Genomic DNA, 26,346 nt, shown 5'->3' on the forward strand with positions numbered 1-26,346 from the left:
GTTTCCTGGTGTGTCAGCTATATATAAGTTGTTGAACAATTGGTGACCTCGGAGTTTCTCAAGCAGGTGAATGTCTTTGTGGTTTTTTAAGATATAAAAATTTTAAATCTTCACGCCTTGTATCTTGGAATAGACTCTAGTTAACAAGCTGAAAGATACTAGAAAACAAATGCCATGGAAGCTTTTTTAATTTAAATAAAATTGAAACACTGTTACATCACAAAACTATTGTCTAAAAACAAAATCATTCTCTGGCATATCTTCTCTGAATAAGACTTTGCTTCCTACTATCCACGTGCAGCAGTAATAACACCTTATTTGTACATGTACCAAATCTCATCTAAATCTCACAAAACAATGAGGTAGTCAGAGTATCCTAACTGTCCTTTAATAGGTTTTTAAACGAGGAGAGACTTAGATTCAGAAACCTGCTCGGCTAGTTGCCATCCTTATCACATGACTCCTCCAAGACCTAAGCTCTTACTTTGTGTCCTTTGACTTGTAGGTCTGCTGCCTTAAATCCAATCAGGAAAACATGTATCTAAATATAACCAATATAATATAAACTCATGTTTTGGAACATGCAAGAAAAAAAAAACTTTAAAAGGCAACGATAAAGCTGATGTGAGCAATCACAATAGCAGCTCACCAAAGCATTATCACCTAGTCAGGCATGATGCTAAGCCTTACAAGATTTATCAATGGCCACTTCAGTGACCATTACCTCCATTTTCCAGGTGAAGAAACCAGAGGCCTAGGAGTTAAGAATGTGGCTGGAAGAATGGCTTGTAAGAAATGGAACCAGATCTGCCTGGTTCTAGACGATGCTCTTCCTGGCGATGCGCTTTTACTTACTGCTCCATCCTCAGGTTTTACACGCCTTCCAGCTGCTTAGAGGATGCCTTCTTGAAGCTGAATGATCCTACCCTTTAGCAACACTTCTTCCTGTTTCTAAGTTCATACTCATCAAGCAACTCTCCTGATACTAAACTGGTTTTCCAAGCCCATTCTCTACTTCGAAAAAGAAGAGCTGACCAGTCAAAAAAGAAAGTGGATACTCTTGGCGATGATTATTTTTTACAGTAAATTACAAGACCAGGCATTCTGGTTTTGAACATTAAGTTGACCATAACTTTGTGATTCACCTAACTAATCATGAAAGCACCAATATCCTTTTCGGAGGATCATCATAATAGAGAAAAATCATCAAGTCAGACATTAACCCTATACAAGCCCACAACTGCTAAGCTCAACTCTATACCTAAGAATTTAACAAAACAAAACAAAAGCTACTGTTACTGTTTAAAAAAAATCTGGCTGATAGAACTACTACATATATAGCTGGAAGCACTTGCACTAGCCTTCCTTCTCCAGCAGGAAAAATAAAAATACATTATGCAAACTTCTAGTGTTTTTGGTGTTAAGGTGAAGAGAATGAAAGAATTACTACACAGAAAAAAATCTATTACCAGTTTAAGTGGAAGGGACATGTTGTTTCAGAACTAATTTTATTTTGGAAATACCAGACAAGTGGCAGGTCTTACTGACAGATCAGAATTTCTTCCCCCAATCTTCCCTTCCCTCCCATACTCTATAATACTTGAGGACCTAATATTTTTTGGGAAAAGCCAAAATTTAGATGTGTCCCTTAGTTTCCTCCCCAAAGGTTAGCCGGCTAATTCTTACCAGATTCATGGTCTTGAATAGGGAAAATCAGTAGATTCTTTGGCTTACACAAATCTTGCTAATTCTTCCAGACCCTACATGTCTACAGGTTCACTGTTTTCTAAAGTTGCTTTCCTATCCTCCACCCCGATTTTCTATCTTCTAGATGACACGAGCAGTGGCAATTCTCAGAGGAAAGGATAACTGGAAGGCATGCACTAAAAACACCACAACACGGGAAACTGGCCCATTCAAAGCTGGGAAGTGGTACTGAGAAGTGAGAATGCTCACCATGACTCCTGTTCATGCCCATCAAGTCAGGAGAGCCTAGAACATGATGTCTTTAGAAGAAATTTGCGTCTGGTAAAGTCAAGGAAATAAAATAAGGATGGAAGTTTTTTGACTTACAATGAATGGCAGCATTATGTACAGAATTAGGAAGCACAGATTTTGTAAAGCAAAAAAGGGTAGGAAAGTAAGAACCACAATTGACTGACATTTCTTTTTTTTTTTTTAATTTAAGCATTGATCCAATTCTCTTTAATTTTCTTAGCCAGTCCCTTTTTGTCTGAAAATACAGTTCAACCCAGTCCCTTTCAAAAAGCACCAATAAAGTTTCTGCGATTTCAATTATTCCTATATGAAAGCTGAGGGGAAGGGAGACAGACAAGTCCCAGGACAATATCTGTTGGGCTGACAAATGGTAGGCATAAAAGGAAAGACAATATGGAGTTGTGCTTGTGTATGTGTCATATATGTATGTCACTAGATGAGCTAGGCTCAACCGCACAAAAGGCAAGAAAAGCCTCATCACAGCAAATCTGTCAAAATCTGTAGGTCCCACCAAGGATGATATTTTATTTGTTCCAAATAGCTTGAGTCCACTTTGAAAGAGGACTGACAGTAATGCAGATGTCGAGTTCTGGTTGCTTTTATGGTTTACTTTGAGGATCCTACAGGGCAGCACCCAGAGTCGTTTGAAGACAGATGCACTCTGATATCTGCCATAATACTGCAAATATGCCTAACTCATCAACATTTGATATAGGTATTGGCAAAATGATCCTTTTGGTACTTTAAGAAAATATTACATGGGCGCCTGAGTCACTCAGTCAGTTAAGCATCCGACTTCGGCTCAGGTCATAATCTCACAATTTGTGAGTTCAAGCCCTGTATCGAGCTCTGTGCTGACAGTGCAGAGCCTGGAGCCTGCTTTGAGTTCTGTGTCTCCCTCTCTCTCTGCCCCTCCCCTGCTCACACTCTGTCTCTATCTCAAAAAAATAAACATTAAAAACAAAAAATTTAGGGGCACCCGGGTGTCTCCGTTGGTTAAGCAACCAACTTCAGCTCAGGTCACGAGCTCACGGTTCATGAGTTCGAGCCCCACGTCTGGCTCTGCGCTGACAGCCCAGAGCCTGGGGCCTGCTTCAGATTCTGTGTCTCCCTCTCTCTCTGCCCCTCCTCCCCTGCTCACACTTTCTCTCAAAAAATAAACATTAAAAAAATTAAAAAATAAATAAAATAAATACAAAAAAAAATTACAGACTCACTGAATCTTCATTCTGAAAACAATCATTAAAGAGAACCTAATTCAGGACTCAACTGGTTAAGCAGCTGACTCCAGCTCAGGTCATGATCTTGCGCGGTTCATGAGTTCGAGCCCTGCCTCGGGCTCTGTGCTGACAGCTCAGAGCCTGGAGCCTGCCACAGATTCTGTGTCTCCCGTCTCTCTCTCTGCCCCTCCCCTGCTCACGCTCAGTCTCTCTCTTTGTCAAAAATAAATTTAAAAACATTAAAAAAAAAGAGAGAACCTAATTCAGTCCCCTTCTCCTACAGATGAGGAAATTTAGAGGCTAAAAGGTGGATTTAAGCATCATGCACATACTGGAAAGAACATAAACAAAATTTATTTGAAAGCAGTGAATTAAAGAAAATCAAATCAAAGAGAATTAAAATCTTTCAAAAGAAGTGTCTTGTAGCTTCATTTTGTACACAGAACAATCATAAATTACATCCTCTTCCTCTTGCAGAAGACGACTCACACCATAGCAAATTAGGTCTTTTCTAAAATACACACTCATTCCTTCAGGCAGACACACTACCATGCTGTTCTTTCCGTTTACATTCAACTCTAGATCCCATCACCTAACTGAAGTGTTTTCATAAAGTTTCACAAAATTGCTGAGGCTCAGCAAGTTAAGCATGTTTATTAATCCTCACCCCAATGAACCTACTTCTAGGGAAAAAAACAGAGGTCCCATAATCTAAAGGTAAATTGACCTTTCTTTTAAAAAGTAGAAAAGAGGGGCGCCTGGGTGGCGCAGTCGGTTAAGCGTCCGACTTCAGCCAGGTCACGATCTCGCGGTCCGTGAGTTCGAGCCCCGAGTCAGGCTCTGGGCTGATGGCTCGGAGCCTGGAGCCTGTTTCCGATGCTGTGTCTCCCTCTCTCTCTGCCCCTCCCCCATTCATGCTCTGTCTCGCTCTGTCCCAAAAATAAATAAAAAACGTTGAAAAAAAAATTTTAAAAAAGTAGAAAAGAAAGGTGGGTAGTTCTAGAATTTTTACTATTCCCAAGACCCTCCAGAAGAGTGGATACTAGCTATTTAAAACAAAATATGCATGCAGTGGATTGGGACCTGATCATCAAGCAATGCCAGTGGTTCTTAGCAGTGGCCCCTGGAAGGAGGCTACATGTCAGAACTAAAAGAAATGTGGAATGCATATTTTAGAGGTAACCTAAAATCTGCCCTAAGCAACTCCAATCTTAGGAAGGAAAAGGGTAATATTGTATATAACCCTAGATTTACTCAGTATGTGTCCTATGTGTATCTACAGTCAGCTTGTATATCTGGGAGGATGACAAGGAATAATCTGATGTCACTCACTTAATAGGGGGGAAAAAACCTAAGTCTTGAGGGATTCAATGGCTTTTATGGTCCTTCTGACAACTGACAATTTCTATTTAGAGACTGTTTTGCAAAGCTACTTGGTCCACAGACACTAGAAAGGAGAACTATTATCAGCCAGACCTTTCATCCAGCATTAACTAATACAATGACTTTCTGGTTAGATTTTGATGCTCCAGAACTCAACCCAACAATTACACTGACAAACCATTTCTAACCTGCAAAGCAGCTGACCACCTATACCATGCAAATTCCACTAATGGGAGACTCCTGATGTCCAGTTTTGAAGAACCTGTTGGCTATCTACCAAAATGAGACAATTCTCAGTTATGTATAAATAAGTTGATCTATTCTTTCACATTCTCTACCCTACTCCCTCTTTCCCTTTGCCTGCCTTCTTTCTTCCTCTCCTCCCTCCTTCCCCCACCCCAATGGTATGCACCAGGGACCAGCTAACTTCTCTGTAAAGAGCCAGACAGTAAATAGTTCAGGCATTTTAGGCTCTGCCATTATGGCACAAAAGCAGCTATAGATAATCCATAAATGAATAAGTGTAGCTGTGTTTCAATAAAACTATTTATAAAACCAGGCAGTGGGCCACAATTGGCTCATAAGGCTGTAGTTCATCAACCCCTGGTATAGATTAGCAGTTCTCAACCTGTAGCCTAAATCAGAATCACCTATAGAATTTGTGAATACACAGATTTCTTGGCCCCATCCTTAAAGTTTCTGATGCAGCAAGTCTGTAGTAGGGCCTGAGATTTTGCATTTTTCTTAAGTTCCTAAATGATGTTGATGCTGCTGGTCTAGGCATCACACTTTGAGAACCACAGGTATAGAATAACAGTCTATCCTGGACTAAGTGGAAGGCTGAAATGTAATGAACAATTAGGAACGTGGAAATTACATGCTGTAAACTTGTCTGCTAATTTTACAGAACATTTCATATGAAGACTTACTGTTAAGTGCCATAATATTATCTGTTCCTGGATGATGGAAATTTATTCCCATGCGTCCTGAAAAATAAAATAATTTTATTTTAAGCACAAAGAAAAGAATGCTTAATATAATCATTTCAAATACATAGTAAAAGACGGACATTACAAAAAGCTATAACAGATTAATCTAGAACAATGCTATCAAAGGCCATAGCAGTTACAATGGTTTTTAAATCAAATCATAAAACATACAAATGAAAAAAAATCTTAAAGCCAAAATCTCAATAACAAATAAATAAAAACAAAAAAGAAGCTTCCATTATAACAGTGTGAAATTTTAAAGCATTTCTTGCATTCCAATTTAAACATGCCAACTGGATTAAGCATTTTATTTAAACAACCATTCATACTGCCCTTCAAATTCAAGCAGCAAAATAATAAATTCAAAGAAGTATATAAACTTGAAGCTTAGTGGGAATAAAAAGATAAAGGTTTCACAGTGGCTCAAAAATGCAACATAATTATCAGAATGGCAACCCGAAGAAATATGGTAAAATTTATATAACAGGGATAGTGGGGAACAATGACTGGCCTAAAAATCTAGGGTTCTTATGCTTCCCCTACTACTAACTAGTTATATGACCGCGGGTAGAACGCTCATCTCCAGACCTTCATCCTTACAGTAACAGGGTTGCAAACTTCTGCCCACCCTGGCTACCTGCCTGTTTTTCTATACCTCTGAGCTAAGAATCATTTTTACATTTTAAAGGGATTAAAAAAAATTAAAAAACAAAGAATATGCCACAGAGACCATCTGAACCACAGACCTAAAATACTTACTCTCTGTCCCTTTACAAAGTCTGCCAACCCCTGGTCTAGAAGATGATAAGTCTGAATCAGATGTTTTAACTCAATAGCCTCCAGGGTTAAAAGTGGAAGATGTAAAACAGCTGGTTTGTTTTTCATGAATTATTTGGGAAAAGGAGGTGGATGTATTAAAAGAATAAAGAAACACAGAGTCTGATATAGAAAAAAAATGTATAAAGTTTGTTTATTTGACCAAATACAAAATCGTTACTAAACGATTTAACAAAATCGTTACTAAAACCATGCTTTTGTGTAAAGCTAACATACATGAACTTGGTTCTGCAAGGTCTTCATGTCCAATTATGTGAAGGGTTGTCATGAAGTTCTCAGAAAAATGTCCATTTTATGTCATTACTACTATCCAAAAAAAACGTCAACAGTAGGGGGGGTGGTCAGAGAAAGCTGGAGATATGGAGATATGATGATATGGTGATTGATTTTTCAACCAATACAGTGTTATTATATATAATTGCAAAAGGTCAGTCATCATTTGGTGTTGATCTCTGTTATGGGGTACTGGAAGCAAACATCAGTAGCTCTTCTGGCCCAAAAGAGAAGAATCACAGCGGACAAAACAGAGCATTTGCTTCAAATAAAAAGAAAGAATCATTAATTCTCAGTCAAATTAATGTTTTGCCTAGACAAGGCCACCCTGATCTCTTAAAAGCCCTCAGGTCACAGTAATTTGTGAAAGGTCATTTCATATTAAAAGGCAGGGAAAAAACAAAACTCTTGTAAGCGTAACGTTGCTACTACTGATGGGTGTGTGTGTATGTGTATATGAGAGACAGTAATTAAAAATAGAAAAATCATCAACAATTGATGGATTCTGATGGGACTATTCTAATTTTACTATGAAGCATTATAGGACTTTCAATAAAAATTACTTTTAGGAGGAAGACATTACATCTATGTCTAATTTTATGGAGACTCTTGTTAGCATTTATATTATAGTAAAATTAGTTTTCAGAATATATTTTAATGTTTTCCAGAGAAAAATCTTCCTATTAGTACACAACCATTTTTTAAATAATAGAATTGCCTACTTTATGTTTTTATTGATTTCATAGATCTTTTCACGTTTACTAGAAGCTAAGTATTAGTAGTTTCAAAAACTACCCATTGTTCAAAGACACATTTAATAGTATCTATGTATGTAACTACTCTATGTGTCTTATTTTTTCCCAGTTCCTAAGCCATTTTAGAGTCTAAAAATTATAATCTACCCCAGAGGCTACAAGTGCTATCTCCTACCACCACCTTGATCAGAACCTATAATACAAAAATTCGTCATGAGAAGAAGACTGACTCAACAGGGAGAGTTTACATTCTGGTTTTAGTTAGCTGCATCAATATTCTCTCCATTATTTTTAGACAATCAAACCTGATTTGGATTCGTTACCCCCAAATACTAATATCCATAAGAACTACATGTGATTTACTCATTGTATTGAGATGATACTCAAATTTAACAGTAAATAGTCACTGGAAAGTAAGCCTGAAAACCCAGCAAGAGTTCAAAATCACTGCCTAACAAAACATAAGGAAATGGCACATAGAGAGAATCTGTTCAATCTCTGACCAAGGAATATTCAGACATGGGTGTGGTTCCTAAAAAGCTAGAGGTGTTCCCTAGAATAATGAAGCGTTATCAAGAAAACCAAGCAAGCCCAAATTTACTTGATTCTCATTCAACTTCTTTTATTTCCTATGCTATGGTAAAAAAAAAAAAAAAAAAAGCATGTGGTTTACAATCACTACATCAAATAATAGTTTTTAATATGTTTCTGGAACTACTGGTGTTCCCACACTTAGAGGGGTGCTTCTTTCTGTAGTTCTCCAGAAGTTGGGTCCTTTTTGGACCCTTTCCATGAGATCTTAGGACTCTTCAGCTTGAAAAGATGAAACCGAAAGGAAGCTCAGTAGTTTTCCAATTATTATCCTCTAGCCCACATTGATTACTTCCAATTCAATCTTTCTAAAGATGTAGCAGAAAGAAAGAAAGAAAGAAAGAAAGAAAGAAAGAAAGAAAGAAAGAAAGAAAGAAAGAAAGAAAGAAAAAGAAAAAAGGCGTAGGTGATGTTTTATACATGAAGGCATCAGTATTTGCTGAAAAGCAGAAAACTTTTTGCCTTTCCTGGTATTCTCCCTAATTCTGTTGGCCTCCTTGACTTCAGTGGATCTTTGGATCAACATCATCCACAAAAGATTTTATAAGAAACTCTGTCATGTCAGACCCATCAGAACCAATTATTTAAATACAATCTAATTGTTTCCCAACTAAATGCAAATTCTTTGTAGCAAAACAACTTATGGCTTCTTTAAGCTACTTTTTTTTACCTCTTCAAAAATTAATGTTTAGATTATAAAATCCAATATATTTTCATCAGTGAAAAATTAGATAATACAGAAAAATGCAAAAACTAAGATCACCAATTAAAGACAAGCTCTGCCAACATTTTGACTTATAGTCTTCCAGTTTAAGAGGTATATATGTGCAAAAGTTCTTTTCTAAAATTAGAATTATTTTTTATTTTTTTCTTAATATATTTTGCATCCTAAATTTTACAGTTATTATGAGATTTTGAAGAAGAGAGAAAATATATAGCAGCAAAAGAAAAACTGATTCCAAATTCAGATGAGGCCATTTATTTTTTTCTTCCTTTTATCCAACAAATACTGCTGTTTAATCAGCTGTGAAAATAGAATCAAGTGTGTGACATCTGGTGATTTTTGTTAATGCAGTCTGGTGCTGCCAGCGTGACATTTTGTCACCTGTCCATGGTCTGCTATTTTTAAATTGTTCTTGTCAGCCAGCTATCTTTTAAGTATAGTGTAAAATATAAGGTTTCGAAAACTGAAAGGCATACTTGGCTTTACGGAGTTAAATGACGCTGTGGAAATCTGAGACTGTCCCACTTTCCCACCGCACAGGGTCTGATAAATGGGGGTAAGAGGGGATAGAGGGAGAGGCTGGAGAATAGGGTTACACAGGTTTATCTAGACTGTAAAAACCACAGTCTCATAAGCTCAAGTCACATTCATATTTAAGAAGCTAGTCATAAAAAATGACCTCTACTGTTATTCAAAGTTTCAGAGTCCAACCAACCCATACTTTTATATGTCCCAAATAAAAATTGAAATTTTTATGAATTTCATAATTAATTATGAAAGCCACCTCTTTACTTCTGCAATATGTTATGAGATAAGGAACAACTACTGTATCTTTCTTTAACCATCCCCGTTTGCTCTAAAAAGTCAAGTCCTTCAGCGACTTTTACATAATAGAATGTAAGTGCTGTGTTCTAGAAAAGGTTATAAGAAAAATGCATATTCCGCTGGGTTGTATTTTCCACCAATTTTCTCTATAAAATTGAAGATACATTCCTTCAGGAAAAGAATCCACAAGATGCAATAATGTTATGCAAGAATACAATAAAATAGTGTTTTAAAGCCCTTTTAAGGAAAAATGATAAAAAGTTTGGCACTAAAATATTCTAACTATGTTCCAAAGAACTGAGAAACAAAAGCCGTGAGCTTAGACCTGAGGTCAAATCCTAGTTTCTTTTCATACCAGTAGTGGATAATTTTTGGCATGTTATTCGTTCCTTTGTGTCTATGTTTCCTCATTTCAGGCTCTACTCTATAAAACAGTTAACATCAGAATTTCTAGAATTTTCTTTTAAAACTCTCAGGTGATTACACTGCTATATAAGAAGGACCACTGGGTAAATTAATGGGAGGTACTAAAAAAAAAAAAAAAAAAAAAAAAAAAAAATCACTCAGCTTGTATTTACTGTCCTCCTCTTGAATAGAACCAGAACAATCACTTCTTGCTAACTCAGAATCTATGTCCCAAACAATTTCTGGACGCTGCTAACTTTTATACAAGACAAACTGATATGGGCCAGAGGTAGCACAAAAATAGAACTGGAGCACCAATGCAAGTAAGTAAAGAGACAGCATATTTCTGGAACAAACTAAATGTAATGAAGGTGCACTTTTTCTGAAACAAGGGAACCTCAACATTCCACAAAAGGGGCCAACTTTGTGAAAGGCTGTACAACACCAAATTTAAATTGTGATGAATAAAGAAAAATGCTTCCATAGTACCAAAAAGGGTGGCATTTCTTTCTTCCAAGCTTCTGTCAATTTAAATGTTTTAAAGCACTGTTATCAGGAGATAGCTATTTTTCCCCCAGATTCAGTATACATTTGAAAAGCAAACGCTTCAATATCAGTTTCTCAACTGACACCTGCTCTTTTCATTTTTCAAATTTCAGTTCCATGAATAGTGAGGAAAGAGAAAATTCAAATATATAGAAATGTTTCATCAGGCACTAGAAATGTTTCATCAGGCACTACCCCCAACCCCTGGTTTCAGCTCAGGTCCAACTGAGTCACCCAGGCACCCCTCCTTAAGTGTCCAACTCCTGGTGTCAGCTCAGGTCACAATCTCACAGTTTCATGAGTTTGAGCCCTGCTTTGGGCTCTGAGCCAGCAGCATGGAGTCTACTTGGGATTCTCTTTCCCTCTCTCTCTGCATCTTCCCCACTTGTACTCTCTCTCTCAAGTAAATAAAAATAAACTTTTAAAAAATGAACAATAGGAAAAGTCATATATAATATGGGAAGAGACAATAGGTAAGTATTACAGTGTTACTCTGTTACAACCCAGGACTGTTTGAGATCTTTAAGAAGCCAAAAAAAAAAATTGTCTAATTTTTATTTTAACAAGAGTGCTATGATCTGATCAACACTACTAAACATATTTCTCAGGTGCTGTGAAGAAAGCTCAATTTGACTTTCCCTCTACATTACTTGACATTCTTATCATGGGGGAAGAAGTAGGGACCTTTTAAATTTTCCTACAAACATCTTCAAGGCTGACCTAGAAGTATAAATGTGACTGAAAAGCTGTTAAAGCTCTTTACTAAAACACAAGTCTTACTACTTCCTGAACTTCCCATGCTATCATTTCTCCCACTAACCCTTTTTCCCCACCGAAATCAACAGAACAGTTGAATAAGGGGATTTCTTATTGCATACATTTCTAAGATGAAATATCACTGTGAATATAGTTCATCAGGTTCACTTTATTTTTTTTTAATGTTTATTTATTTTTGAGAGAGAGAGAGAGAAAGTGCGCAAGTGGGGAAGGGCAGACAGAGAGGGAGACACAGAATCCAAAACAGGCTCCAGGCTCTGAGCTGTCAGCACAGAGCCCAACGCAGGGCTGGAACTCATGAACCATGAAATCATGACCTGAGCCAAAGTTGGATGCTTAACCGACTGTTGCCACCCAGGTGCTCCTCATCAGGTTCACTTTAAATACATCATGAAGTACTTTATTTTTCATGAATGTGATATCCTGTTTTATTATATTTTCTTCACATTATTTAGATACACAATTTTGGAAAGCCAACACAACTTAAGAGAATTATTTTTCTTTCTCCTTTAGGTGGTTTTTGATAATGACAAAATGTTTATCCTTCAATAATTACTATGGCAAATTATCTGTGTATGGCAAATACAAAATTTCGACAACTTGCATTTAAAAGCTTTTAACATAGAGCGGCAGTCTAGCTAGAAGGAAGTAAATATTGTAGGAATATAAGGTTTAATTCATTATCTAGGCTAGGCAGTAGGCACACCACTACCACTGCCAGCAAAAAAAAAATCATAGTTTCTAGTGTCAAGAACTTTATCTGACCTTCATAGCCACTCCATGAAGTAGGTACTTTATTTCAATGATGAGGAAACTAAGGCTTTGAAGAGACTAATTTATCTAAATCGATAGCCAACTAGAGGCAGAGCCAGGATTCAAATCCAGGTTTGAATGACTACAAAGTCAGAAAGGCCGAGTTGAAATTTAATCTCCTACAAAGAGAATATAAAATGCCTCGAAGAATGTTAATAAAAATAATAATCTTTACTATCTCTAGGTAGTAAGTCTCAGATTATTTTTTCACTTTCCTTTTTGTCTTTTTATGTACTATCTGAATTTCCTATAATGAGTAAGGAAGTATTTTTTTCCCCTGGAAGAAAACTGAGCTCCAGGAAATAAACCAAAACAAGCATACAAAAAAACCTAAATATGATTCTGTAACTTGAGTTTTGAGACCCTCAAAAAAGTGTTCCCACGTTCAAGTGGGAGAAGAATATATTAAAGGTAGGAGGAAAAACAGGATGGAATAGAGGGAAGCGTTTCTGGACAGACTCATAGAGAAGCCATATGGTAAGTCCCCTAGCCTACTACCTTTCTCTTAAAGTTCCATTCACCTACATGTTTACATCTTTTGACCCAGAGATCTTCTCTATGAATTTACCTTAAAGAAAAACTAGGTGCAAGAACTCATTCATGGCAGCATTACCTATTACGGAGAAAAAGCTGGAAACAACCTAAGTGTTCAAAGTGAAGGCCTGTTAATAAATTATAAAGACCAGATAAAAATATGGATACAGAAAATATCCAAAAATATGGATGCAGAAAAATAAGGATACACTATCACAATGTTTACTTTTTTCAGTTACATTTTTATTATAATTTTCTCCATTTTTAAAGTCAAAAATTATTTAAAATATTTCCTTTAAAATGCCAGCATCATAATTATGTTATTAGAAGTAATAAGAATCCAATACACGGTGCCATAAGTTAGGTCTAAAAGTCTCCCGGCTGGAAAAAGGGAAGCAGGAAGCCTCAACACGCTAACCAGAGGACAATGACATGGTGAAGTAATTGACCATGGGAAGCAGTCCATTCACAGGAAATCAAGGTGGGTGGTATAATGAACAGAAAAGTTGCAAGCATATTGAAGCTATAAAAAAGTACATATTATGAGCCTTCCAACTTATTAGGACATATTATAAATACAATACAGAAGACTTTCACAGATGAAACCTCATATTTCCAAGTGTGGCAGAGAAATATATGTAGAGGGAACTGGATATGCATTAAAAAAGGAGCGCCTGGGTGGCTCAGTCGGTTGGGCGTCCGACTTCAGCTCAGGTCATGATCTCACAGCTTGTGAGTTCGAGCCCCACATCAGGTTCTGTGCTGACAGCTCAGAGCCTGGAGCCTGCTTTGGATTCTGTGTCTCCCTCTCTCTCTGCTTCTCCCCCATTCATGCTCTGTCTCTCTCCAAAATAAACAAACGTCAAAAAAAAAATGTTTTTTTAAGGGGCCACCAAAACTGGAATAAATATACATTATCCTGTAGCGAAGGACCTTCCTTACACTTTGCCAGTGCTGCTCTCAACAGCGCAGGATAGCTCCTATGTAAACAACGTTCACAAAATTCTGGAAAATTATTTTACAGACTATATTGTAAGATCCTTTCATAATCTTTTATTGCTGGAAGAATTCAGACCAAGATAAAACAGGTATGCATAAAGAACAAGGGCTGAATATTTTAGAATAATTAGGAGAAGCTTATAGCTGTTCATGGTAGAGAAGGAAGACAAATGTAGCCTTAGAAGACACTAAAAACACAAAATAGTCTGTGAATATCATTAGGGGTTTTTTTTAACACCATTCTCACTTCTAAGTGAAACAGGCTTTAAATTACCATATACCTAATCTTTCAACTGAGGAAAGACGTGGTAACAGTGACTAAATATAACAATGAATAAATGAGAGGGGTTTTTTTTTTTTCTACTTCTGAAGTAGAATACAGCTTTTAAAATACAGCTTTTCTCAAAATGCTTTATTTTCTTCATAGCCTGTTAACTACCTTCTTTTCACTGGAAATTGAGGAAAGCAGCAGAAAATCATGAGTATGACAAGAAAATGATGAAATGGATTTCTGAGGTGGCTTGAGGAAATGATGATCAGGTGGCCATAGTCAGTCACACCCTATATAAAAAAGCCTGGAGAGAACCAGAGGAGATCAAATTCTTCACAGCTCCGGAGAACATAAGGGTTCTTAAAAGATGGGCATCCTTGTAGCCAACTCTTCCCAGTTTTCAGATATTTTGGCTCTAAATCCAAGTGTAGTGGATATTTCCACAGGAAATTTCCATTACAGTATTTTAAAATATCACAGGGCCCCTAAAAAGCCCTACAGCACATAAAAAGAACTATCTGTAATTATGAATGTGACATCAACTGCTAACCTGAATTTACAGGGGCTCTAAAAATAGGAAGTCCTAATATGGCTGACCTTGGGACTTTCTGCCTTATATTTAACCCAAAACATTTACACACTTTAAGACATTTTCCTTCTGTTTTAGTCTTAAGACTGTTTAAAGAATCACTGGCTGGCTCTTAAGTCTGTGTCATGATCCTTGCTACACTAGGAAAGTGATTATATTTTAACAAAATGGAACTCTTTCCTATGAAGTTTTCTGAAGTAGTCTTTGGAGACTGATTTACTAAGTCTCATATTTCCTCGCAGTATACTTTGACTTAAATGAATTATCCAGGTTCAGCTAAAGGATTCCAAATGCACAAAGTCCAGAAAACTTGCCTTCTGGTCTCATGCTACCCAACACATGCTTCTGCCAGACATTATGATTAAAGCAGTCAACCTTGATTATTGTAGGTAGCTGAACCCAGCTTAAAAAAACAAACAAAACAAAAAACAAAAAAACTTTAAACACATTCCACAGTGCTTTACAGAAGCAAACAAAAACAAACGGGAAAAAAAAAATCACAATTATTAAAAAGCTGATTTTTGTTTAAAACACCAAGCAAGGAATGGACATATGAATATTCCTAACCTGCAAAATGATTCCTCCACATTATATCAGCGAAACTCATTGGTGGGCCACTGGGAGGGTAGTGTTTACCTTTCAGAGGCTCATGATCAGTCCTTATCATATCCATTAAGGAGTTCTCCAACGAGTGCAAGTTAAAAGTGTCATAGGGCCTACTCCGGTCCTAAAAATAAAAACACAGAACAAGACAATAAATAAAATTACTACATAAAATTAATACTACATCATTTGCTTCTTGCCATGGATTAATAACATGAATAAAAGTTCCAGATCTAATAACACACATTCTTTTCATTAAGAATGATGATTTGGCATTCCTCAGCACTGTGTAAGTTTAACACAAGTTTCTGTAATTGCATTCATTCTTCCCCATATTCTTTAATGTATATGTCCTGCTACTTCAGACTTTCTCTCAAATGAACTAAAAGAGTAAATTCCAAAGAGCCCAGTGAATTGGCTTTGCCCTCAGCCCTTCACTTCAGCCTCCACTGTCAAATAGACATTCTATTCAAATGAATACAGAATTTTTTTTTACTAGAGTAAGTCCATAATTAAAAACTTTTAGTCTACAAACAGAATCGCTTTTCTGAAAATTCAAAAGGTGGCTGTAGTTTTGATGTAATTTTATTGGGTATCTTTAATAATTACTACTGATAAGTTCTATACATTGGATACACTCTCTAAAATTTAAAATGTGTCCAAAGTACTACTAAAATTACCTTTTAAAATGCACTCACTTGAAAAAACTTTAACTCTAGGTAGTGTTTTCATGATACTAGAGTCAAAAACATTTTGAAAACAGAGAGCTAACACTAACTGAAGAAAAAATCATTGTTCCACCCACATTTCAATCAAGCCCATGGGAGACCATCATGTACAAATCATTTTTTAGTAGTCTGAGCTAAAAGGAAGTGCAACTCATAGCCTAACTTAACATTACAGATTTAACTGGCTTTTAAGAAAAGCAAAACAAACACATACTTCAACAACCACACCAAATCAAACTATTGCAATGACAGATTATTTTCAGGGTCCTGAACAGCTGATCCAGCATGCACATGATCATTTATCGTCTCCAATGAACAGAATAAATGACTGTCAGGTAAAAACCTCAACTTCAATGACCATTTTCTAGCTTAAGTGCTAACTCTTGAGAAGCTGTTTTTCTTCTGGCTTCTGGAAAGCATAGCAGTGTATCTATCTACCTAGGGAGGCAGAAAGGAAAGTGGCATTTCCTCAGCACTGAGCATAAAGGAAAAATCAGAGGGGTATTAAATGAATGCGGTATGTATATATGCAGGTGCTAAGAAAAGCCCTGAACTGAGAACTAGGAGGCAAGAGTACTAGAATAACTACTGTCAACTGGGGACTTTGGGGTACGTCATGATCTACCTCTCCAGTCTGTGCCTGAAATTCCTTCCTTTATACAAATGTGAAGACTGAACTTAGAGTATGTCTAATATCTCTTATAACACTATATATATATTTTTAACTCAGAGATGAGGAGTAGGGGTGGAGGGTACAGATGTTTTCAAATGCCAGAGACAGAAATTCCATTTTTACAAACCTTTTTTTTCCCCCCAAATGGAACCACCTTGCTCATTTTATTTTAGAGAGAGAATGCGTAAGCAGGAGAGAGAGGGAGAGAGGGAGAGGGAGAGAGAGGGGGAGGGGGAGAGAGGGAGAGAGAGAGAGGGAGAGAGAGAGAGAGAGAGAGAGAGAGAGAGAGAGAGAATATATCCCATGCTCAGCGCAGAGCCCAACACAGGGCCCCATTCCACGACCCTGGGATCATGACCTGAACTGAAATCAAGAGTCGGACACTCAACCAACTGAGCCACCCAGGTGCCCCATTTTTACAGTCCTTTAATGCACAAGTCAAGGGCCAAGTCCTGTACTAGGCCCTGGTGACTCAGAGGTGAATGCTGCAACCTAGTCCCTATGTGCAAGTAACTAGTAGAAAGAGACACAACCCATTAAAATTAGAGAATTACAGGTGTTTTGACAGGAGAATGTGTACAGTACAACAGACACTAAGTCAAATCTATTTCTTAAAGAACATGAATGTGTGTATTGTAATTTTTTTTTTTAATCACATCCTGTAAAGTCCTAGGTGTTCTGAATCTAGACCTGCCATCTGATCAGGTACGAGGCTTGTCTTAGTTATCCTTAACGGTCTTCAGTATTCTCATTGGTAAAATGGGATCTTACCTGTGAGGATTAGGTTGAATTTACATATTTATTTTTCTCACACTGTGTCTGCTGAAAGGCAAGCACTCAACTTTTCTTAGTTTACTGCCACTGCCCCCCCCACTTGCTACCTTCACCTCATTTTTTTCTTTTTAACACTCATCAACTGTCTACTGTTGGATAAGAAAGAGACGTGGAATATTTTCTTTGGCTCTCCATTTTGCTCTTTATATAATTCAAGAAGGTCTTGTCTTTTACCTTTAAGGTCTTCCTGCAGATCATTTGTTTTCCTCTGGGTTCAAGTTATCAGTGGAAACTCCAATTACTTAGGGAATAAAGCTGAATTTCCAGAAATGCAGGCTTATCTGTCTCCATAAGAGGTACCATATTCTTTGTCCAGAGAAAAAGCCACAGGTGAAAAAAAGAAGTGTGCTGATGAGAAGTCAAAATGACAACCTATTTCTGGCACTGACAATCCTGGAATGGAGGTCCCGGAGCCTTCTAACATATTTTCAGGGTCCTGAAACTTCTCACTAGAGTCCTGCAGACATGGGGCTGTTTCAAAAAAGGCTGATAAGCGGGGCACCTGGGTGGCTCAGTCCGTTAAATGGTCGACTTTGGCTCAGGTCATGATCTCACAGTTCGTGAGTTCGAGCCCCACATCGGGCTCTGTGCTGACAGCCTGGAACCTGCTTCAGATTCTGTGTGTGTCTCTCTCTCTGCCCTTCCCCCACTCTTGCTCTGTCTCTGTCTCTGTCTCTCTCTCTCAAAAATAAACATTAAAGGGGCGCCTGGGTGGCTCAGTCAGTTAAGCATTAACTCAGGTCATGATCTCACAGTTTGTGAGTTCGAGCCCTGCATCGGGCTCTGTGCTGACAGCTCAGAGCCTGGAGCCTGCTTCGGATTCTGTGTCTCCCTCTTTCTCTGTCCCTTCCCTGCTCATGCTCTGTCTCTCTCTGTCTCAAAAATAAATAAACATTAAAAATAAAATAAAATAAACATTAAAAAAAAATTTTTTTTTAAAGGCTGATAACATGAAGGGACTATAAAAAATGACTGTTTGAAGGCATTCAAGGATTTTTCCAGCCAGGACAGTTTATTTTTTTCACTTAACTCTTGATATAACCCGTCAAGATAGATAACAACATACACATTTTACACATGAGGAAGGTGAGCTTCAGAGAAGATTCCAGCCTAGATCTGACCTCAAAGCCAATACCTACATCTGTCCGAAGAACTTGATCTAATCCATACAGGACAGTAAAGAAGCACTGCATTGCAGTTAACTACCAACGAAATGACCTTCTTGGCAAGATGGTAGTGAATTCCCATCAGAAGACAATATCGGATATTAGATGACTATCTGTCAGGAAAATTGGAGGGGGGTGTTTTGGTGGGGACTTATGCCTCTGAAATGGTTCTCAAACTTGTCAGATTGTCAAAAATCACATGTAGAAGGGTTAACATGTAGGTTCCTGGGCTCCAGCTAAAACCAACTTAACCACAATTTGAAAAGAAATAAATGTCCTAGGAGACTCTTTTCACTGGCTATATTTGAGAGCCACTGGACTGGATGATTCTTTAAGGTACACCCTTTCACCTGCATCTGATCGGTAAAATGGGACAGTAAAGTGAGGGAGGGACTGGAAGGATAGCAGCAGGAAATAAACAAGCCTGGCCACTTTGCCAAGGGTTAGCTTTGCAGTCTTCCAATGGATTGTGGGCTAGGACAGCAATTGGTGGTCTGAAATCAGACATCAGATTTCCTAATTCTGGCTCTGCCATGGGCTGCCATGTCATTCTGAACAAGTTTCTAAGCCTTGGTTATCTTCATCTATAAAATAATGATGATTTTTCCCTTTGGTTTTTTTTTGTTTTTTTTTTTAGTACCTAATGACAATGTACAACAAGGCATCTGTATAGTGGTGGCTACTGGAATATTAGGGAGAACACAAAGAGACTTCTAGGATGCCACCTTAGCGTACTGGGACATATATTTAAAAACCAAGAGGCTCTCTAGTGCTCAACACATGAAAATATGATATGCGAAATGCAGGACAGAATTTGCACAGGCTTTGTTCACTGAAGTAAACAAACTTCAGCGCTGAGACTTATTTTCTCATTAAAATTTATTTATCTATGCCTCATTGATTTATATTTGCAGCATTCTATTCATCCTCTTTGTTTTATAAGTAAACATTACTAAAAACAACTGATTAACCAGGAAGCCTACAAGAAACAGAACAAAAAGGATAGAAAAGATATAAAATTTGCAGCAAAATTCAAACAAATCATACATAGAGAAAACTAGACCATAATTTATCATTCAACAAGAGTTACAAGTGACAACTAACCTTTAAAATATTTTTAATAAGCTTTGTTTCCCTATAGAGGGAAAATAAGGAAAATATCTTTTTTTCATTTGTTTTTAATAAGCAAACACACCGGGAAGTATTAGAACATTACATTTATAAATGATGCATCCCATTATTGACTCCTTTTCTTTGAAGATAACCAATGGCAAATGTTATCAGTTAGTTGGACATGGAGGTAGCACACTCCCATTGTACAGTTCACTAGCCCTGCTTTTATTCTTCCCTCAACTTGACTTAATATTAGTAAATCTATCAAGTACTTAATATGTGCCTGCCACTATCCTAAGCATGCTACATGCAATCTCTCATAACTCTATGAGGTAGGTAACTTTTACCTCCCTTTTGTAAGTTAAGCAATTAAATCTTGGTGAGATTAAGTAACTGGCCTAATATTACAGAGCAGTAAGCAACAGAGCCAAGGTTCCAATCCACTCAAATCTAGACTGTACTCTTAAGGACTCTCACTTTACTGCCTCCCTGACTTCCTCCTACTCCCTCAACCTTTAATCCTTTTCACAAATACCCCCCTCAACCTAATCCTAACACAATCAGAGAGAGGCCTCTTTGACTACCACCCTGCTACATAGGCAACCTAATATAATTCTCATCTGCCCTTAGTCAATTAACTCTTGTTCAAAGGACAGTTAAATTCAAGAAGTAGCTTGATCTACGCTCCAGCAGAGCCACAGGCCCACCCCTATCAGTCCTATCCCACTCACCTGCCTTTTTCTTGAGAGAAAAATCTAGGACCCTTTTCTACCCTTTCTGGCTTATCCCCAGACATATCCTCTCCTAGAGATACAAGGTAGAAGGCTGCAAGGACCCAAGAACATCTGAGAAAAAAAGCAGCTCTGCAACCAAATGATAAAATTAATCATTATGCCTACTATGTGCCAGGAACTGGGCCAACTGCTTTAGAGCCATGATCTTAATCTTCAGCACAACCCTATAGGGCCAGCATTATCTCCATCTCACAGAGGAGAGAGCTAAGTTCACAAAGGTTATATAACTGCTCAAAGTCACAAAGCTGGACAGAAATCAGGATGTGAACCCAGGTCTATGACTTTCAAGTCCAGGCCAGTAATGTTCCAATGTTTCTCCACTGATCGGTTGCTTTGTGTTCCATGAACAATGGGGACTTGGCTAGCAAAAAAAGGGACACAGACAGGATCAAAAAGCAAAAGGTGGTTAGATGTTTGAATGGGCTAGGAAAGAATAAATGGGGTCGTGCAATAATATAGAAAAACAAGAGGAGGCATTCCTGAAGGAAGGCTTTTACAGTTATCATATGGTTTCAACATATGTATGGATAAAACATTTCAAAGTTAAATACATTCAACACATAAGGGATTAACCCACAAAATTAGCCATTTCTGAATTTCCATCCTACTGCCCTTATTTTCTAATGAATTTATATTATTTGAAACTACCTCAGGTCCCTATCTACACTATAAACACTGTTTAATGGTAATTAATATGTTTTACCTATTTTAAATGAGTATTTAATCACATAACTAACACATAAACACATTCTTCCTGAACACACAGAAACAAAAGACCATTACATTAAAAGCTAGTCTCCAATCCTGCCTTCTTGCACTCTTCAGATGACTATGTACATTTGGCATGTATTCTTTGAGATGTTTAAAAATATATTCACACACACACACACACACACACACACACACACACACACACACCCATAGAAAAATGTTTTATGTTATTTCTTCCCCTAAACATAGAAGTATGCCTACTGTTCTACAATTGCTTTCTTGGACCAGGATTGTGCTTCTGAGGTAGGCCTCTTTTATATATATATGGGATATATATATTCTTGTCTCTCACCAACCCAACCATATACACATCCTTCCTACAAAGTAAATGCTCAGTTTTCTCAAATTTTCTGTTCTGGTCCTTTAAGCGCATCCCTTCCATGCTTGGTCTACTTTGGCAAAATGGTTTTCTGACCTCCAGTTTCTAGGAAAGATACTAACAATGAAACATAAGAATCTATGGAACTTATAAATCCTGAGTAAAAACCAAAGAACCAATACGTCCAAAAGTTCAACATGCAGTGATTTCAAGCATAGAATCTGCTTAAGAGTATCATAAAGAATAGACAGGACATTTAATAATGAATACTAGATAGGGGCAGCAAACAATTAGATGAACAGTAATATAAAACTTCTATGTATCACAAAATAGAAATCTAGAAATTTATAGTTCTAAACTAATTACTGCCATTATTTGTCAGAACCTATCAAAAACATGAGGTTCCTACATCAAATTGAACTTTTACTATTGAGCAGCTTGACATACATTTGCCCTAAGATTAAAACCTTTCCCAAATAAAGGAAAACCTGTCACTCATATGAGGGAAAGGGAAAAACAAAAACTTTTCAAATGCAGATTTTTATCCCATACTCAGTGAGTACCAAGTCTTTCAGTCCCCACAGACAAAATAATAGCCCTATGGAAAGCATGACTATAGATTCTTCTTGTCACTCAATAGCAAGTAAACAATGCTCCTTGTATCTAACCTAAAGTCCTTACAAAGCTGAGCCTTCTCCTTCTTTATCCTCAGAAGAGAAATAACTGATCAGCACCTGCCATGAATTTTAACATTCTTTAGGATTATTGTTAAATCCAGTCTTCCACATAAGAATTCTCCAGACCCTTCAACATAGCCTGGGATACAATTAGGGTATACAAAGAAATTATGACTTCCTCATCTTTTTCTTCTTGAGGTTGACTAATTCCAGTTTAACCTTTTTCTATTAGGTTATATTTTTTCTTGTTGTTAACAGCAAACTAACCAAGAACTAACCAAGGTTCTTTTAAAAAAAAAGGGGGGGGGCAAGTTAACAAAAGCAAGAGGATAGTTTCACCCAACAACCAGAGGAGCACGACAACCTGAAGCACAATCAGCAATTTTCACCTAGCCTCTTCCAGCTCCCTGCCATCCCCAATCTTCCTTCAAAGCTCTTCTCACTGGTGTGCCACATACATTCAGATAAGCAGCCCAGTTTATCAGACACTGGAAAACATGACTTTGGGATCACCTTATTCGCTTGAAATAACTTACATATGAAGGCCAGATCTAGCTGGACAAAGGGTGAAGAGGTAAACTGGACAAAAAGTACAAATGCTTACTGCTATGACCTCTGACTATGGTAAACAGTTCAGAGCTATGTATATACGCACTTAAAAAAAAATAGGAGCAGATGTACAGGTTAGCAATATGTTGGGTAAAAGGCAGAAAGGCAGACCTAGGGAGGATACAGAAAGGGAGAGAAATAAATACAATGGTCAAAAGAGCAGGCTTCAAGGAACTACAAAAGTTAAAGTTGCCCCTTTCCTTGATTATTGTGTATATATGACTAGCTTACCCCAAATCACTAGATTGTGAGTCAGCAGAATATCATCCCAAGCAGTTTATTAGGCGTTAGTTTATAAGGCATGATAATGTAGGGGGAGTTTGACTTTTGCAATCAAAACCTATCTTAGAACATTAGGCAAAGGTACATGTAGCTCCTTGGGGCACTTGGGTGGCTCAGTCAGTTAAGAATCAGACTCTTCAGACTCTGGGTTTCAGCTCAGGTCATGATCTCACAGTTGGTGAATGCAAGCCCCACATCAGGCTCTGAGCTGGTAGTGCAGATCCCTGCTTGGGACTTCCTGTCTCCCTCTCTCTCTGCCCCTCCCCTGATCGTGCTCTGTCTCTCTCTCAGAATAAATAAACATGAAAAAAAAAATTTTTTTTAAGTGCATATAGCTCCTCATATTGTTTTCTTTTTACTAATCATAAATGTCAAAACCTTTCCACGGTATAGTTGAGACTCTCCTTCTCTGCCCCAATATTTTAACTCCAGGTAATTAGCACTAACTCTGTATTGTTATTACTTCTTTACATGCCTATCAACAAATTGTAAATTCTATGGGAGCAGAGACATATCTTACATTCCCATTACCTAGCAGAGGGCACATCACAGGCATACAGTAAATGCTTGTTTTGCACTTAAATCATCCTTCTGAAGGTTTCAAATTACATGATTTTTTTCATTTAAAACTAACAAAGAACTGCACACCTATTAGAATGGCTAAAAAGCCAAGAAAACCCCTGACAATTCCAAATGTTGACTAGGACACAGAACACCAGAAATCTCATAAATCACTGGTGGGAATGCAAAATGGTACAGCCACTTGAGAAAAACAATTTAGTAGTTACTTAAAAAGTTAAATCTTACCCTAAATCATACAACCTAGCAACCCTACTCCTAAGTATGTACCCAAGATAAATAAAAACACATGTCCATACAAAAACTGTATATAAATGTTTATAACAACTTTATTTTTTTTAATATGAAATTTATTGTCAAACTGGTTTTCATACAACACCCAGTGCTCATCCCAACAGGTGCTCTCCTCAATGCCCATAACCCACTTTCCCCTCCTTCCCACCCCCCATCAACCCTCAGTTTATTCTCAGTTTTTAAGAGTCTCTTATGGTTTGGCTCTCTCCCTAACTTGTTTTTCCCCCTTCTCCTCCCCCATGGTCTTCTGTTAAGTTTCTCAGGATCCACATAAGAGTGAAAACATATGGTATCTGTCTTTCTCTGTATGACTTATTTCACTTAGCATAACACTCTCCAGTTCCATCCACATTGCTACAAAAGGCCATATTTCATTCTTTCTCATTGCCAAGTAGCATTCCATATAACAACTTTATAAAGTAACTTTATTCATAATTTCCCTAAACTGGAAACTACCCAAATGCCCATCAACTGCTAAACTGATAAACAAATTTTGCTACATCCACATAATGAAATATTATTCAGCAATAAAAAGAAACAAAGTATTGATATGTGATGTAACATAGATAAGACTTGAAAACACTATAAGGGAAAGAAGCCAGTCACAAAGGATCACATGTTGAATAATTTCCAATTATATGAAATATCCACAATAGGCACATTAGCCATAGAGACAGAAAGTGGAGTGGTAATTGACTAGGGCTGGGGTAGTCGAGGGAATTGACTGCTATTGGTCATGGGGTTTCCCTTTGGGGGGCAATGAAAACATTTTAGAATTAGAGAGTGATTAGTGACTTACAATTTTTGTAAATATACTAAAAACCATGTTATTTAAATAAAAATTTAAAAGGTCAATGAACTTTATAGTATGTTAATTATATCTTAATGCCTTTTTTTTTTTTAAGTTTTTCTAATGCTTTAATAAGAACGATGATACCACCTGAAAATCATCTATTTTAGGTATAGGTCATAAGATATAACAACCTTCCTCAGCTATGAATGGAGGAAGGCAAAGTTTTGACTATAGCTGTTCCATTCAGGAGCCACAACAGGACTCAGGCAATAAAACCTAAACCAGACAGTAGTAAAGCTCAAAAGGCAACTATTGCCAAATAACTAATGCCATCCATTGTTACAATGTGTGTCATTTACACTTCTAAGGATGTCTTTAAAGCTCCTGCAGAGACCTACAAGCAGTTAATGACATTACCCACAAACAGCATCTTCTCATGTCTCCCACTGTTTCTGAATTTTTTATATTTCAGAGATTCCAGTCTTAGAATGATGTGCTGTGTCTTCAGAGACCCAGCTCATCCCATTTGTAACCAGGGCACATTTTAAGAAGGATATGCTCCAGTATCTACCTAGAACTATTATTAGGCCATAAAAGATACCTACATTTATAAACACCAAAGGAGGCCCTGCTCCCATTCATTTCAATGGTCCTTTGATTTGAATCCACAAATACCAAAGTCTGCCCACCCTGCTGCTGTTCATTTCAATTGCTGTTTGACTTGAGTGGATAAATGGGGAGTTACACAGCAGAAATTTACAGATTCACTGGCATCTGACAGGGGCCACGATGTGAAACTTCTGCTGTGGTCCCTGTTATCTTCTATGGTCCCTGTATTTAAAACCTGAGCAGCAAAACACAGCTGCTTTTATGCAAACAGTCCTATGGCAATGAAAGCAATAAAGGAACAACTGTGCCGATTTGATCTAGCAGCTAAGGTTCTTCCCCCTTTCAGAAACCAAGGTGATGCCATGCCCAGTGCACACACAGATTAAGAGTGATGGACTTCTTCACTGTCACTCCCCTGCCACGACTGGAGAGGTCACCAATGTACATGTGTGTTTACTTTTAAGCAGGGAACTTGGTAAATACCAAAAAAATTCACTCCAAGTTGATGAACTGGGACCAGAAGAGGAGAAGCACATTAGTTTTTCTCGTTTTCGAACCCTTTTCTTCTAATGGAAGGAGAAGGGAAAACAAACAAAAGCCTACATCTCAAGTTTACTGTACAATTCTGATTCCAGATAGGAACAGTAATAAAAACAGATTAAGTAACCAAATATAATAGGATAGTATGGTCAAAAGCCCAAACTGCCTTAACCATTTTTAAAGCTTCATTATTTCTGAATTTGAGCAGGCTTACGCCCTTAGCCTCCTTTAGGCCCAACCCGTCTCCAATAGAAGATAATGCTGGTTTCTAAAAATATCAATCTGCCTCCACCAATGTGCCTCTAGGGAGGGAGAAACGGATGTGTATACTGCTTTTCATAACAAGCCTCGTATAATTTGTCATAGCTACCATAGAATGGATGATTAATATGTGCCAAAACCTGTGCTGAGTACTTTACTTAGATTACTTTAT

General features: G+C 37.4%; 1 protein-coding gene across 7 annotated transcripts in view; it reads right to left on the reverse strand.

Moving 5' to 3' along the window:
• CPEB3 (cytoplasmic polyadenylation element binding protein 3) overlaps positions 1-26,346 on the reverse strand; it is a 188,558-nt gene that overhangs the window by 103,237 nt on the left and 58,975 nt on the right. For 5 of the 7 annotated variants that reach the window (XM_042961001.1, XM_042960999.1, XM_042961000.1 and 2 more), the window contains 2 exons: positions 15,097-15,256; positions 5,531-5,587 (listed from right to left, as the gene is read on the reverse strand). In XM_042961001.1, the coding sequence (XP_042816935.1) occupies positions 5,531-5,587; positions 15,097-15,256 (217 nt within the window). The remainder of the gene's footprint in view (positions 1-5,530; positions 5,588-15,096; positions 15,257-26,346) is intronic. The other 2 variants (XM_042961003.1, XM_042961004.1) reach the window with 1 other exon arrangement.

Source organism: Panthera tigris, chromosome D2, assembly GCF_018350195.1.
Source record: "Panthera tigris isolate Pti1 chromosome D2, P.tigris_Pti1_mat1.1, whole genome shotgun sequence".
Lineage (NCBI taxonomy): Eukaryota > Metazoa > Chordata > Mammalia > Carnivora > Felidae > Panthera > Panthera tigris.